At 41.0% G+C, this 17,000-nt stretch overlaps 1 protein-coding gene across 1 annotated transcript in view; it reads left to right on the forward strand.

Moving 5' to 3' along the window:
* Positions 1-17,000, forward strand: part of FGF18 (fibroblast growth factor 18) — a 155,631-nt gene that overhangs the window by 78,006 nt on the left and 60,625 nt on the right. The window contains exon 3 of the mRNA XM_083349319.1: positions 1,149-1,329. Coding sequence (XP_083205445.1) covers positions 1,149-1,329 — 181 coding nt within the window. The remainder of the gene's footprint in view (positions 1-1,148; positions 1,330-17,000) is intronic.

Below are 17,000 nucleotides of genomic sequence, written 5' to 3' on the forward strand. Positions count from 1 at the left end.
CAGGGAACTATGGCCCCCACTGGCTCAGGAATTCTGGGAATTGAAGTCCACAAGTCATAAAGGGCATTACAGGGCAAACAAAAAGCAAGCAAACAAAACTCAGCTGAGTACAGGCAGGAACATTTTTACTATAGCATGGCAGAAAGTTGTGGGACTCATTCTCCCACAAACCCCCCCCCCATACCTGCCATGGCTGCCATTTTTCAAAACAGGAATTTCAGGAATTATTTTTTTTTACTAACAAATTCTGCAGGCCAAAAAAGTTTGAGAATTCCTGTTCTCCACTAATGAATCAAAGATCCTGGAGAAAGCAGGGGGAAGGATCCGGGCAAATCATTTTTCCACAGTTTGGGTAGCTGATCCCTGTGTGGCTTAATGTGCTACACCAGAGTATAAGAAATGGTTTTTATTGGGTTTGTTATTATTCAGTCGTGATGCCCCACCTGCTGTGCATCAGGTTAATACTACCCATAATACACAGCACTCTTTTCCTTGAGAATATAGGAACTGCCTGACTGGATCAGGCCAAGGCCCTTCTTGCTTCATATCCTGTGCTAAATAGAGGCATTCAGGAAGCTCAGGAATTCTTATTCATGGAAGGAAGGAGGCAGAGGGAATGGTTTTGAAGGACTGGAAGGAGAGTTACTATTAAAGCAAACATCAGGTAAAAGGGCCTAAATCTGGAGCAAGAATATAACTTGAGTAAATGTCTCAGAAAGGCCCTCCTTGGTTCACATGAAGATAAAGGAGGGAGGGAGAAGCACATATAGACTTGCAAGATTCTGTTACTATAGCTTTACAATAAAAGTAGTCCTGACCTTCATGGCATTGGTTCCCTAATCGGATCTACCCCGAAAGGCTGACATGGAAGCAGCATTACTATTAGGTCTTAATAGTAGTGCTTCATCTTTCAGGGAGGAGGCAGTAGTCCGAATTTCTTCTAGCCAGTCCTTTTTGAAACAAGTCAAATCAGCTTTAGCTCTTAACGGGTCACCTTGCAGATTCCAATAGCCAGCATCAACCTTAATGTCTACAAGCTTCTGAAAGTTGGTCAGACAAAATATCGACTGTGCTACTTTGGCATCTCTGTGTTGAAAATGTCAATCGTCATTTATGGTGTGTTTTTCCCCCCTTGTTGTGAAAATTAGATGTTTGTTGCTGAAGAAAATGTGGATTTTCGGATACATGTGGAAAATCAGACACGAGCACGAGACGATGTCAGCAGGAAGCAGCTCAGACTTTATCAGCTGTACAGCCGAACCAGTGGGAAGCATATCCAGGTGCTGGGAAGGCGGATCAGTGCCAAAGGAGAAGACGGAGACAAATATGGTAAGAGAATTTACTTCTATCTGCTATTCTTGGGTGTGCCTAAGGGATGGAGGTGATTCATCGGCTTCCCTGATTAGTCAGACCTGAATAAAATAAGCCAAGACAATGGACACAGAGTGAACCAGTCCCAAAAAGGAGAGGACTGTTAGCTTGTGAAATACGAGGCAAATTACAAAAATAAAAGAAGATGGTTTTGCCTTATTTGTTCCTGAAATGGTCTAGGAAATTACAATAATTGCTAGTATACTTTTCACTATATTTTTTAGTTTTTTTTCTTTTTTTCTGTAATTCCTTTCTAAGGGGAATTGTCTTTCCTTTTGTAAAAAAAATCCTCATGATAATACTATGGGGTAAATGATAGTAAACGAGAGGCTAATTGATTGAAACTCTTCTAGGGAACTTTGTAGCTAACTAAAGGGGGTTAAACAAAGGATCAGCTTTTGGAAAACAACCATCTAATCTGGAAATACCTCTTCCATGACTGTTCTGAATAGACTGCACCATTTGTTTCAACCTACCTAAATATCGGGTGAATGGGAAAATCACAAGTTCCTGGTCATTATCTTTCAGTGGGATAAGAGGTGGAGATGAATAAAATAGAGCAATGTTTATTTTGATGTCTTGCCGGGTCCTTCAATTACGAATATATTTTCAACTCGTAAAATTAGAACTAAAGAAGGTTAACCAATCCTTCCTGTTCTACAGGTAGCCCTTGACTTACAAATGCAATTGAGCATGGAATACTGGTTGTAAGTTGTCGCAATCATAAAGTAGGTCACTAAATGTCCTGCCTTGATTTTACAACCATTTTATGATGGTTGTTAAGTGAGTCACCTTGGTTGCCACCGTAGTGGAAAACATCAACAAAGTTGCAAATTGTGATAATGAATCTGCAGGATGCTGCAACTGGCCATAAATACGAGCTGGTTGCCAAGAGTCCAAAATTCAGTCATGTGACCACAGGGCTGTGTGCAGTCATAATTTTGAGGATGGAACATAAGTAGTTTTTTTGCAGTCCATCACATCTTCAAACTGTCGTTAAGTGCCTGGTTGATAAGCAAGGACTACCTGTATTGCTTCCTAACTTTGGCAACTTCCAGATAAGTGGACAAACTCCCAAGCTTGTTGCCCAATGTCTTTCATTGTTCTCAGCGGAGTGATGTGCATCAAGGCACTGAAGGAGTTCTGCTCAGTAAAAGAGGTGCCTTGCGAATGGTAATGTTCTAGATTGCACACAAAGCCATTTTTCTGCTGCATAATAATTACTATGGCATCACAGACGTAAGATAGATTTAGGGCCCAACTGTGTTTTGCATTATACAAATATATATGTGTGTATGGCAGGGATGGGCAATCTGCACCCAATGCCTTTGTTTTATATTCCAGTCCCTAAGTTTATCTCGTTGAGATATGGTAGCATAGTGCTGGTATAGGGTAGTACAATTTTAGTTTAAATAGACAAGAAGATAATACGGTGTCCACATAGTACTTCACTAGGTCATTTACAAACCCATTGGATGCATTGGTGCAACATATTAAACTTGGTTACCTTTTATCCTCAAGTTCGAGTTTTTCTGTGGCTCTGCATTTTGTCAAAAAGGAGCTGAAAATTCTGGCCTGTTTCTCCAGCTGATCCTGCAGCTCTCCGCGTTCAGGAAACCTTTTAGAAAATGTGGACTTGCTATGGAGGGGTTGCTCATTCTTAGTGTTTGGAAGAAGAATGAACAAACAAGAAAAGACTGAGGGTTTATGTTTGCTATGCTAGCAAAACATGTATTTATTTATGTAGCACATGGCTTACAATGTCAGGGAAATCTACACATGTTGCACAATTCAGTCCTGACAGCCTAGATTGCTAACTCATTCTGTTCAGTGTTTGTGTGTCTATACTTGGTGCACTGTACAGTGTGTGTGTGTGTGTGTGTGTGTGTATGTGAACTACCTTTACACCAAGTAACTAGTAGTACTTGGGTTGCTGGCTCTTCCAGACTCCTCCATTGATCTCGCCTTGCCTTGCCTCGTGTCACAATGTCTCACATCTGGCCAGGACCAGTGTTGGCTTTCATTCTCCGCACACATGAATGCAACTAGTTTTTTTCCCTTACTGAAGTGGTGCCTATTTATCTACTCACAACATTGCATGCTTTCAAACTGCTAGGTAGGCAGGAGTTAGGGATTGAGTGTCAGGAGCTCACTCCATTTCATGGAACTGGGCTCGAATTACTGGACTGCAGACCATTTCTGGCCAGCACTTCAAGGGTCATTAAGCCACCGGGTCCCCTAGCAAAACATTTAAAATTGTCTACTTGGATGCTATTCAAACTAAAATTGGGGTAGGTCTGCATAATGTTTGGGTTTCAGTTTGGGGGCTAATAGAGAACATGGTTAGGAAAACAGCTCTGGGCTGATGTAGAGGGTGTTGATTTTAACTGGGGCCAAAACTGATATTGAAAAATGCATGCCTCCATACACAAGTATTTGTCACATTTTTAAAAAATGGAACTGACATATTTCAAGTATGGTAGGTTGAAGGAGTAAAACAGGTGGAGGATTTATTTTACTGGGGTCCTTTACATTGTAAGAAAAACATGTTTATAACTTTTGTGAAGAGTTTGCTCTGTCTCATCAGTGATCCCAGCAGTCGAGTAACTCCAACGTTTTTTAAAAAAATACGCTACACCTAGATGCTTAGGGTTTACTTGGAAGCATAAACAAAATAAATAATAATTTGCCATCAGCCAGACGTGAAACATTCCTGTAGTACATTTTATTCTGAACTCTAAACAGAAAACATGACAACAATATATTGAACTGAGTGGTGTAATCATTTTGATAGATGGCTTTTAAACTAGGATCCATTGAATTGGATATTAATCAGGCTATGTCTAGACTGATAATGTGAATGATTCTCCAAATATTTCATATTGGTGGGATGCTGAGTGTTCCTAAAGTGCTTTTAGATCATGGAGAATGGAGAGGGGTGGATTATGTCTGGACAGGTTACTTAAAAAGTAGCTGCCTATTCATCAACTAGATTTAAATCTTGCAATTCTGTACAATGCTTTTTCCACTTGACTGTACCAGTGTGAAGTGGTTGACTAATTCTCTTGCACACACTGACTTTTAAAAAGGAAAAGGGTGGGATGGAAGGTAAAGATTCACATTACATGGTATCTCACACTGATGGAATAGATAGGAGAGGCAGACGTATGTAAGCTGAAACACTGGATTTTCAGCACACAAAAGCAAGAGGACATTCTATACTGTTTGTTCTCCCTTTGTGTGCAGTTCATTTACAGGGCTGGTCTTGCTTGGGGTAGAAAAAGGCTTTATTTGTGTTTCATGGCTGGGAGATTCTATTTCAAAGTATGGGACTTCAGTGTTATGTTGAAAGGTAATGTTAACGTTTCCTGTGTGTGCCAGGTAGCATTGTGTTATGCGCAGTTTAACTCTCGACCTGAACGGCTTCCTGAGAGCCAAAACCGAGGGGCAAATGATAAATTATAGAGAAGTGACACTCACATAATATAGGACAGGATGCAGAGGTGAAACTGATTGATTTGGAATTCTGGATAACGAGTTTGATCAGATCCAAGCTGTAGCTCAGGAGGGAGCACATGGTTTGCATGCAGGAGATCTCGGGTTTACTCTCAGCATATCTGGTTACAATAAACAATACTGAAGTTGGTGGGCCAGTTTACTAATGTAGTGCAAGGCAGTTTTCTATGATCTACTTGTACTCGGATATGATAACTAATCAGCTTCTTAACTGAATAATATCACAGTTAGTTGCTGGATGGTGGTTTTTGCTGTTATGTGGAATAAAATATATAATTTCCTAGCTCTCAGGTTTTTCCCCCCAATCTTGCTGGGGAATAGCAGAATTTTTAATTCATCTTTTTGGAGCATTTTGGAGTATATATATATACACACACATACATACATACATATATATATATATATCATACATATATATATCATACATACATATATATATATATATATATATATATATATATATATATATATATATATCTGTTAAATGTTTGTTAAGTATATATATATATATATATGGGACGCGGTGGCTCAGTGGGTTAGGACGCTGAGCTTGTCGATCAGAAGGTCGGCAGTTTGGTGGGTCGAATCCCGAGTGCCGCGTAACAGAGTGAGCGCCTGTTACACATCCCAGCTTCTGCCAACCTAGCAGTTCGAAAGCACATAAAAATGCAAGTAGAAAAATAGGGAACACTACGGTGGGAAGGTAACAGCGTTCCATGCGCCTTTGGCGTCTAGTCATGCCGGCCACATGACCACGGAGACGTTCTCGGACAAGTGTTGGCTCTTCGGCTTTGAAATGGAGATGAGCACCGGCCCCTAGAGTCGGAAACGATTAGCACGCATGTGCGGGGGAACCTTTACCTTTAATATATATATATATATATATATGTATATGTATATGTATATGTATATGTATATGTACACACACACACATACACACAGTATGTATATGTATATGTATATGTATATGTATATGTATATGTATATGTATATGTATATGTATATGTATAAATATATATACATGTATGTATATCTATCATCTATCTATCTATCTATCTATCTATCTATCTATCTATCTATCTATCTATCTATCTATCTATCTATCATAACTTGCAAAGCTATTGTACAGTAACTTTATATTTTTGTAGCATTTGTTCCTGGAGAAGATTCCTCTAATGCTCCATACAAATTGTTTCTGAAACTTCCCATTCTGGGTTTATGGGACAAAAATAGATTTCAAAAGGTGAGTTATATGCTCAGCAGACTGTGGTTGGTTTGATAGAATCACGACAAGCTGCAGGTGGGGTGTTGCATGTGTTAATGCTCCCCCAGGAGCATGATTCTGCTGATGCTGTGATTTTATATGGTGAGGCTAATCTCTGTGTTAGAAAAAGTAATTGAAGTAGGGGTTGCAATGAGAAAGGAAGAGTTCTGCTAGTAAGTTTCTTCAACCATGCATACAAATAAGATTAGGTAAAGCTTTCTAAATCCTTCTATATAATGGAAATATTTCTCAGCATATAAAGTTGCCTTGTAGTGAGCCCAGTCCATTAGTTCAGTGTTTTTCAACCTTTTTTGGGCAAAGGCACACTTGTTTCATGAAAAAAATCACGAGGCACTCCACTGTTTTCCGCACCGTTGGACCTCCCCACGGTCGCTAAACGAACGGTCGTAAGTCGAGGATGGCCTGTGTTCTCAAGGAGTTGGACTAGAATAGATGACCTCCAAGGTCCCTTCCAAATTATTATTATTATTATTATTATTATTATTATTATTATTATTATTATTATTCTCTTTATTTTATTTTATTTTATTTTATTTTGGGTCTTTTGTTTGTTTTTGCTGTGAAGGAAAAGGAAAGCTTGCATTTCTTTTTAATTTATCTTTCTGTATTTTCTTTTTTCTCTTCTTTTCTTTCTTCCTTCCTTCCTTCCCTCTCTTCCCTCCCTCTCTTTTCTTTCTTTATCTTCCTTCCTTCCTTTCTCTCTCCCACTTTCTTTTCCTCCCTCTCTCAATTTCTTGCTTTCTACTTGTTGTGGAAACTGGAAGCTACTTGCATTTCTTTTTAATTTTTCTTCCTGCTTTTTTTCCTTCCTTCCTTCCTCCCTTCCTCTCTCTCTCTTTCTTTTCTATTCTCCTTTTTTTTCTTTCTCCCTCCCTTTCCCCCTTCCCCCTTTCTCCTTTTTTCCCTTCCTTTTTTCTTTCTTTCTCACCTTTACCATCAAAAGCACTTTACTCCAGAGGGGGGGGGGAAACCCCAAAGGTTTTTAATTGCTTTGGTCCAAAGGACATTTTATTATGCAACGTATCAAAAGGACAGGTTAAAAAAAAATCAGCCGTGTAATTTTTCAGACGCAAGCGAAGCCTCCAAGAGCGAAGCGGTCAGATCCCTCTATTTCGGGCTGGGGCGAGGGGTCGCGGCGAGCAACCAGGCAGCCGACCAGGCAGGAGTCTCGCATCTTCAGCTGCGCGGGGAGTAAAGAGTAAGCGGCGCGTGCTGGGGAAGAAGAGCTTTTTCGAACGTTGCAGGCAACCAACCACGCGACAGCTCAGGCGAGCTGGGCTGGCCGCCCGTCCGTCTTCTTCCGATAAGCGAGCCGGTCGCCTCTCCCCAGCTTCTCTCTCTTCAGCAAGAGACCCTCCGAAGCCAGAGAAGGGGGCGGAGCTATGCTGCCATGGAGCCCTGGTGCCTAGAGAGGTCGAGCCCACTTCTTTTCCCGGGTTTTTGCTTCCAGCAAAGTAGGGCCGTCAGCTTAGCCAAGGCTCCCCGCCAGAGAGTCTTGCAGCGCCGCTCCGCCCGTGGCTGTTCCTCCTCCTCCTCCTCCTCCTCCTCCTCCTCCTCCTCCTCTCACCGCTGTCTCCTAGGTCAGTGTTTTTTCAATTTTTCCCACGGCACACCAGGCAACATCTCGCGGCACACTAGTGTGCCGCGGAACAGTGGTTGAAAAACACTGCATTAGTTCACGTAACCCAGCAGTAACCTCAGTGAGTAGCAGTAGCCCCTGAAGACTGAGATGGACGACATTTTGGAGCGTGGGTAGAAAGACAGAGAGGCTGCAGTGAATAGCTGGTAATAATTTTTAATTTTTAATAATCCTTTTTAATTTTTGTATTCTATTTTTATTGTGTATTGCCCTGTTCACCGCCCTGAGTCCTTCGGGAGAAGGGCGGTATACAAATTAAATTATTAAATTAAATTAAATTAAATTAAATTAAATTAATATCATATCCACATTTAAGTGGGCAATGCCTGTTTTTTCAAGGTAGGTTTTGGAAGTTGGTGTTTGTTTTCCTTATTATTTTAGATGTGTAAAGGAAGTTTGAGAGATTATACTTTCTATTTTTTTAATGTGTGTGTGTGTGGGAAATGCAGAAAACGGCATTGTTATGAATTGGTTGGTGCACAGTTCTGGGAGGCTCAAATAGTCATAAAAAAGAGGTTCCTAAGGATGTTATGGACTGAGTCAAGAAGTAAAATGAAAATAAAGTCCGAACTCTTTCTTGAACCACCTTGTAGATTGTTACCATTGCTTGAATAAGACTTAGCGTTTTGGAAGGCCTGTTGTGACTCAGCAATCTTGACCATGGAATTTGTGAGATTCATCCACGGCCTGGAAGGAAGACCATCAAGATGTCCTCCACGTTTGCCAGGTTAGAACGGAGTAAGGAAGGGACAGCCAATTAGTTCTTTTCTCCTATTTTATAATGCCTAAAACACTTTAAAAAAGGAAAGGAAATTGCCATACGGAAGAGATCAACGCGTGAAGGTAATACTGAGCTTAAGAGACTGCTGAGCTAAAGACAAGCCCCCCTTTTCTGCAAGCATCAGTTCAATGAAAACTATTTAGAAATCAGTACTTCTTCCTAAGAGTTAGCTGTCCGCAAGTAGTCTGATGGTTCTGGATCACCAAACAGCTCTCCTTCTCTCTCTGAACTGCGACTCTGATCTATAATTTATTTAGTGGAGCCAGAAGGGATGGCAGCTTTCCTCTTTCAAGCCAAATACTTCTGCTTGTACCCATCTTCCCTTCAGAGTCTCAGTAGGACAAAGTTAAGTTTTAAAAGACCTTCTCTCTCTCTCTCTCTCTCTCCCCGCCTCTCTTTACCCTACCCTGCATCTTCACAACCATTTATTTTCATAAAGTTAGCCTGGAGGCAGCGATGACCTCAACATAATAATGATCACTCACGGTGGCAGCTGTGCTTTTACAGAGGGGACCCTAAACTGAACAAGGAGAAGCAGGAAAGCTCGCATTTGGGCCGGTGTTCTCCTTGTGACCATCCTTACCGCCGTCTCTGTGAGCACATTTCAGTGGTGTGGGTGTGTTTGGCAGGATTTTTTCCTTGCAACTGGCTACAAAGAGGTTGGGAAGGAATAACTGGGCAGCAGCAGGAATTAGAAGCAGGGGCGAGCGAGGCAGGCTGCTCCATTGAACCACAAAGAGCCAAGCAAGCAGGACCTCCCAGGATTCTCTGGGTTAGGGGAAAGGACTCAATTACCATCACCTTGGATCCTGTTCTGAAAGGTTCAGCAACCATTTAAAATATGCCGTAATCATCTTATTTGAAACATCTGTGCTCTTAGGACTTCATTCTTTATTTAATTTGGTTTGTTTTGCATTTTTGCAGATATTTTCAAGAAATGGGTGGGGGGGGTGAAAGGAGCACTTTCCTAGAAGAATTCTATTTTGAACATTGGCTTTTGGCCCGTTGATGCTGAATGGTAATGTTTTTGTCCCCCAGATGCAATGACACATATCTAAGAAATGGGCCAGCCTGAGAGCCATTTCACACATGATGAGAGGAGGCTAAGATAGGTTTTTTTTTTAAAGAGGCAGAGCCATCACAAAACAGAGATTGCCAGCTGGCTTGTCATATGCATCTATGACTTTAAAAATGGGTTGGGCTCCTGCCTGGATTACATTTGTTTTATCAGGCATTACATGTGCATAGTAAGAATGCAATATGTGAAGGAGCTCCCACCTGTTTCCCAAAATTCTCCCAGGTCACTGTGACACGGTTTTTGTACAATACATGTGGATGTTGTTTACCGAAACTATTAGTGGCAGCGCTAAAGTGAATGATGAGATCTGCCTAATTTTAGGGGCCAGCTTTGAAAAGAGGAATTGGATGTATGTGTCAGTCCCAGGAGGCATGTTGTGGCATTGAGCCAAACAGGGGGGTGGGAGGTGCCAAGTCCTACATGCAGCTTTGTTGCTGCAGCTGAGCCTAAAAACAAGCTTGATATGGTTTGACAGGCATTTTCCGTCTATCTTAGTGTGCTCATCAAAACATGAGATATTCACCAAATGAGAGATTGTTTCTTTCTGTCCTTTTATTGCCCACTGCACTTGTGACATGTCTGGAGAAGAGAGAAACTTTTATCGATTCCATCCAGCTCTGTTGAATCAAAGGCAGATGTATTTTCTGATCCTTGTCCCTCATAAAATCACAAGTCCTTCTGTTGTCTTTGGGGATGGTTTTCTTCAAATATAACCAAGAGTTGCTAGAACTGTCATTCCTATATATTCGACTTCCTTCTCACTTCTCTCTTTAGTATAACTAAACAGTAGTTGCATATAATAAATTACACAGCAATGCATCTTAAAGTGTGCTAGGATGCTAAATGAAGTGACATTTCTCTGATTTTTGTAGAAATGTGCAATTCTGGGAAGTTGTCCTAACATAAGCAGAGAGGCACTCATGTTCACCAGATATTTACTTATTCTAATAGTTTTTATTTTGTTCTTTATTAAAGGTAAAGGTAAAGGTTCCCCCGCACATGCGTGCTAGTCGTTTCCGACTCTAGGGGCCGGTGCTCATCTCCGTTTCAAAGCCAAAGAGCCAGCGCTTGTCTGAGGACATCTCCGTGGTCATGTGGCCGGCATGACTAGACGCCAAAGGCGCACGGAACGCTGTTACCTTCCCACCGTAGTGGTCCCTATTTTTCTACTTGCATTTTTATGTGCTTTCGAACTGCTAGGTTGGCAGAAGCTGGGACGAGTAAGAGGCACTCACTCTGTTACACGGCACTCGGGATTCGACCCGCCAAACTGCCGACCTTCTGATCGACAAGCTCAGTGTCCTAACCCACTGAGCCACCGCGTCCCCTTGTTCTTTATTAGGTTTATAGAATAACCAAACCAAAAAAATCATTTATTTATTTTCAGTCGTATTGCCTTATGGCCTGAATAGGGTATTACGTCTTATTAAAGTAACTGGTTAAGACTTGTGCTGCACGAGTCACCAATAACTTTCTGGATGCAGTTCAAGGTGAGGAGTCAGAGATGGCTTGACTTCTAAGTACCTACAGGATTGTCCTATTTGTCCTAGAATTGGCCTGTTTGGTACATGTATTTAAGAGGTGTGAAGGAAGGAGGGACTTGCAGACAATGCTTTTCTTTCACTGTTCTTATTTTAACAAATAGTCTTTTCTTTGAGGTTAAGTTAGTGCCCACTCTGATGGCTTTCTTGAATTTAGTAATTTTGTTTCACAAAATGTTTGGGACTGAATGAATGAATGGGTAAAGTCTTTTGTATCAAGAAGGTGTTTTCTTTTTGTTTCGTTTTTGGTGCCTTCAAGTCAATCTTGACTCTTGGTGACTGCCTGGACCAGAGGTAGGCAACCTCGGCTCTTTTATGACTCATGGACTTCAACTCCCAGAATTCCTGAGTCAGCAGAGCTGACTCAGGAATTCTGGGAGTTGAAGTCCATGAGTCATAAAAGAGCCGAGGTTGCCTACCACTCGCCTGGACAAAGTGTAACTCCAGAACTATCCATTTACCATTATTTTTGATGAGAAATCACATTACCTCTGGCCTTCAAATCAGCGGAGGACAAGTTATTTTACGATAACTAAACAAAGCATCCACTTTATGGAGTTGTTTTCAGCAATAAAAAAAAATGATGATCTGGTGAATATCTGTGATTGGATAGAATGCAGGAAAATATACCCCTATATTAATTTGTGAGAAAATTGGAAGAGCTGGCTGTTACCCAGCTAGTGTAGGTAGTTGTCCTTGACTGATTGGCTGATCTCAAAAAGGCAGAATCAGATTTGGTCAGTCACTTGGATGGAAGGCCACTAGGAAATCCCAGGGGATTGGGCTAGACTGGGAAATTTTTAAAAAACACAAAACCAATCCAGAAAAAGGCACTTCTGTGTTATTGCCAGGAAAGCTACATGGATGTGTTTTTAAAGTCACCAGGAGTTGAGTTCAACTTGAAGGAGACTTTATTTTTATGATGTTGCTGGCATATAGGTCAGTCGTATTTCTTATGGCATCCTCTCCCTTCTGTTCAGTTTTGTGTTTGTCTTGCAACTTGCCAAATTTCTCCCCAAAGGCAGACCGATTACTCTACGAAATCCTGGTTTGTTATTTTTGTAGAATATATTTAGCAGAGGGATTGCCAAAATATACCTATCATTTTAAATCAGACTTCCCCAATCTGCAGCTACTTTACTTATTTTAAGAACGACAACTCCCAGAATTCCAACGCTGGCTGTGAATTCTGGAAGTTGTATTTCTAATGTATGCGGAGGTAGCAGGTTTCAGTAGTTTTAATGAACTTACTCAGCCCTGAAGTTAAGAAAAATATGGCTCCAAATGTTTTAAGGATAATTAGTCTTTTTCAGGAGGGGGCATGATGGCTGAGCACTTGAAGACGTTGAGCTTGTCAGCTGGAAAACTGACAGCCTAGGTTTGAGACCTGAGAGCACTGCACAAAGGGGTGAGCGCCCGTTACTTGCCCCACCCAGCTCCTGCCAATCTAGCAGTTCGAAAGGATGCAAATGCGAGTAGACAAATAGGTACCACTTCGGTGGAAAGGTAACAGCGTTTTATGTGCCTCAGTGCATAGTCATGCTGGCCACATGACCATGGAAGCATCTTCGGACAATGCTGGCTCCCTCAGCTAAGAAATGGAGATGAACACACACACACACACACAGAGAGAGAGAGAGAGAGAGAGAAAGAGAGAAAGAGAGAGAGACAGACAGACAGAGAGAGAGAGAGAGAGAGAGAGAGAGACCGTAAAGTCAGACACAACTGGACATGGGGAAACATTTACCTTTTAGTCTTTTTCATTCACTATTTTTATATGTCTCTATCCCTGTCTATAAAGCTCTGTGCTGATTTAAGAGTCCCCTTCAGAATTGTAAGCATAATTTTTTTTAAAAAAAATAGGACCCCATCTGTGATTCATTTAAGCAGAAGTGAGAGAATGGAGACGATAGCAGTTCTAGTTTACAGTCAATACAAATATTGTTAATGTAATGATTGATCTTGCAAGGAGCTTTTGTAACAATGCGAAATCCTATCCCCTGAAGACTAGTCAATATAATACGGCAGTACCATACTGGGGCTTGGTCATTTCTTTGCAACATCATCCCAGCTGCTTTTCTGAAAGCTGCTAGGACAGCTTTGAAAGCTGTCAGAAGCTTCCATGAACGCAGTTATAAATTTTGTTATGGTAGTGGGTTTCCCTTACTGTAGTATTTTTTTCATTGTAGCATAATAGGTGGGGACCTGACCTTTACTGAATCCATCACGTGAAGGTGGCGGAGGCTTAAATCTCCTCCAACCCTTCTGCATATGTACAGAGTCATAAAAGACAACAACACATCAACAGGCTTTTTCCTTTCCAAATCTCTGTGTGTGTATGGCTGGAGAAGAAGAGTGCTTGAGACTGTTTTTTGCTAGTGGCAATCACAAACAGAATTTGCATCGTCCCCTGAAATGAGGCATCCTACCTTGGCCATGTCAGGCAGGGGGATTCACTGGAGAAAAGCAATTATGTTTGGAAGAGTTAGTGGTAAAAGGAAACCTTGCCGCCAAAAAACACAGTGGTTGGACACCATCAAGCTGACACCAGCCAGAGCCTAGAAAAACTCAAAGAAGTGCAAGATTGGAAGACGTGGAGACACCTGGCCCATAGAATTGCCAAGACTTGGACATGACTGAATGGATAACATCATCATCTAAAACTAGAGTGGAACAAATCAGAAAGTCACTGTATATTAGAGCCGTGGTGGCTCAGTGGTTAGAATGCAGTTTTGCAGGCTAATTCTGTTGACAGCCAAGAGTTCGATCCTGACCGGCTCAAGGTTGACTCAGCCTTCCATCCTTCCAAGGTCGGTAAAATGAGGATCCAAATTGTTAGGGGGGGGCAATATGCTGATTCTGTAAGCCGCTTAGAGAGGGCTGTAAAGCACTGCAAAGCGGTATATAAGTGCTATTGCTATTGTACAAAGTATCTATCAAAATTTAAGTCACCCATTATCACAGCTTTCCCAATTTTTCCACAAATAGCTACTTTGTACAAAGCTAATACTCACCTGGCAGTGATAGTCACTACAGCTGGATTAGCAATACTCATTTCAACTGAGGAAATGTACCAGGAGTCTATTTTCTTCACAGTGAGCATGCAGTGCTATCACCCAGTTGTGGAGATAATTAAAAAAAAAGGTCTTAAAAAAAGGTCTTTGCATTCTCTTCCAATGAAGCTTTTTGGACCTTTTAATTTTAATTTATTTTTTAAATTTTATTAGATTTATATACCGCCCTTTCCCGAAGGACTCAGGGCGGTTTACAGGGTATTTTAAAATCACACCAATACAAAATACAAAAGTTAAAAGACAATTAAAAAGATTAAATTATCCCTGAAAATAGAACCCCAGTTAAAATTCTCAGCCTGGGCCAGAGAGCTCAAAGAGCCAAGTCTTCAGGTCCCAGTGGAATGAACACAGGTCAGGGGCAGTCCTGAGCTCCACGGGCAGCTGGTTCCAGAGGGCAGGCGCACCCACAGAGAAGGCCCTCCCCCTGGGTGTTATTCGCCGGCAATCTTTCACCGGCGGCACCCTGAGAAGACCCTCCCTGTGTGAGTGCACTGGATGAAGGGAACTTGATGCTGGCAGCAGGTGTTCCCTCAGATATCCTGGACCCAAGCCATTTAGGGCTTTATAGGTCATCACCAGCACCTTGAATCTCACCCGGAGGGCAACCGGAAGCCAATGCAGCTCGCGGAGTAGAGGTGTTATATGGGAGTATCGGGAAACCCCCATCACAACTCACGCGGCTGCATTCTGCACCAGTTGAAGCCTCCGAGTGGTCCTCAAGGGCAGCCCCATGTAGAGAGTGTTGCAGTAGTCTAAACGAGAGGTTCATACACTTCACATTTTATCAGAAAGTGAAACCTCAGGATGCATTTTCAAGCTTTCAGGGTACTTTTCTAGGATTGTCAAGGAAAGTGAAAAGTGTTTCTAGGAGAGGGGTGAAATTTCATGGGAGTGGTGAGTGCGGCAACTTGCCCGCTTTAGGTCATGGGTTGGAATAATTTGTCTTTTGAAGAACATTTGTTGTTTAGCTGCAACAGGAAATGATGTGGTTGCTTATTCAGCATTGAATGCTGAATCAGAAAACAACAACAACACAATGCTCTTGAGGGGCACAGCTGCCATGAAACTGCCGTGGTATCTGATTTAATACAACATTAATAGAACTTATAAAGCTTTTAGAAGACCACTCTTTATTTGGGTAGATGTTTAACCATAGCTGATAAACAACCCACAACTGAGTGTATGCATTCATTTCAAGGTTAATGTAATCATTTTAATTGTTTTTAATTTTTGTAATTTGCTGTATTGTTTTTAAAAAACCTTGTGAACCGCCCTGAGTCCTATGGGAGAAGGGCGGTATATAAGTCTAACAAAATAAATAAATAAATTTTGGGATTACTAATTTCAGAGTTAAGAATTTTAGTCTAGCTATTCAGGTGCCTACATGATTACTTGGAAGTAGTCCTACTGACCTAAATGCAATTAACCTAAGCTTTGTTGTGTTTAGGACTATTGTCTGAATGTTTGCAAACATGTTAGTGAAGTTGAGAGCCTTAGAAACAGTGATTATTTTTTTTAAAATGAAATAATGTAGGCTGTGGTCCTAAAAATAATTCAGGTGTTTGGACAAAAAAGGTACTTAATTCAGTAGGCTTTCCTTCTGAGTAAATTCATAAAGAATTGTATGACTTTATGAGGCTAATAGTATGAGGGTAACGTTCTGTGTGCCATCACCTAACAGTAACTGTATGTTGCAATGGGAACAACTTTTTGTTCAGGACAAATCTGGATTAAACTAACCTCTTTTTAAATAAGTACCTGAACTAGAACGCAGTTCACTCTCACTGTTTCTTAAAATTCTGTAATAGTGTTTGCTGGATAAAAAGGAATAGAAAATACATGTATTGGTAGAGAAATGTTCAAAAAAATATCCTTCAAAAATGTATACATTGGACTAACTTGTAAGAAATAAACAACCATGTAGCAGAAAAATGTCTTCAGAATGTAGACATATTTTTTAAGCTGGCTGTTTGGAAATTGCATGAGGAAGCAGGGTGGAATGAAAAATGAGCAATTCAGAGAAACTAAATTTGACAGATTTGGCCACCCCTACTTCAGAGTAGAAAGTAATAGGATTGGAATGCTTGGCTGCAATCCTATGCATATTTATTTGGGAGGAAATCTCACAGAAACCTGGAGACTTTCCCCCCTTAATAAAGATTCATAAGACTGGGTTATGTATACTTTTTATTATTGTGCTCTTAGTTCTGAACCTTTTAACTTTTCTTGGTATTGCATTTTCTAGACTATCCTTGTGGTCTAAGAAGATTCGAACGTATCAGTGTCCTGCCTTTATTATTTTTGCAAATAACTCAAGGTGGTGAACATATCCAGCACACCTTCTGCCCCCTAGTTTTCCCACAGCAACCTGTGAAATGAGTTGGACTGAAAGAGAGTGACTGAATAAGTGAATAAGAGATTGACTGAAGAAGAAAATTCCTTATTTTGATGAGGATAGAACACCTGGAAATACTTTGTCTTATCTTCTGTGCATAATCTACCCTCCATTCTTTTTGGATCATACTGTAGCTGACATAGAGCAATGAGGTGCCATCAAGCTGGGTTTCTTTCCTGCACAAACTATGATACCTAATTTTTTGATGCTTAAATGTAAGGTTTTATAAGCCACTATGCAAGCCTATCCTAATTTGGGGGGGAGGGGATAGATGGTGGCTCCTGGGTTGCAGAATTAATTAGAGTGCACCTGTTTTTCCT

The sequence above is a fragment of the Vipera ursinii genome (genome assembly GCF_947247035.1).
Source record: "Vipera ursinii genome assembly, chromosome: 1".
Classification (NCBI taxonomy): Eukaryota; Metazoa; Chordata; class Lepidosauria; order Squamata; family Viperidae; genus Vipera; species Vipera ursinii.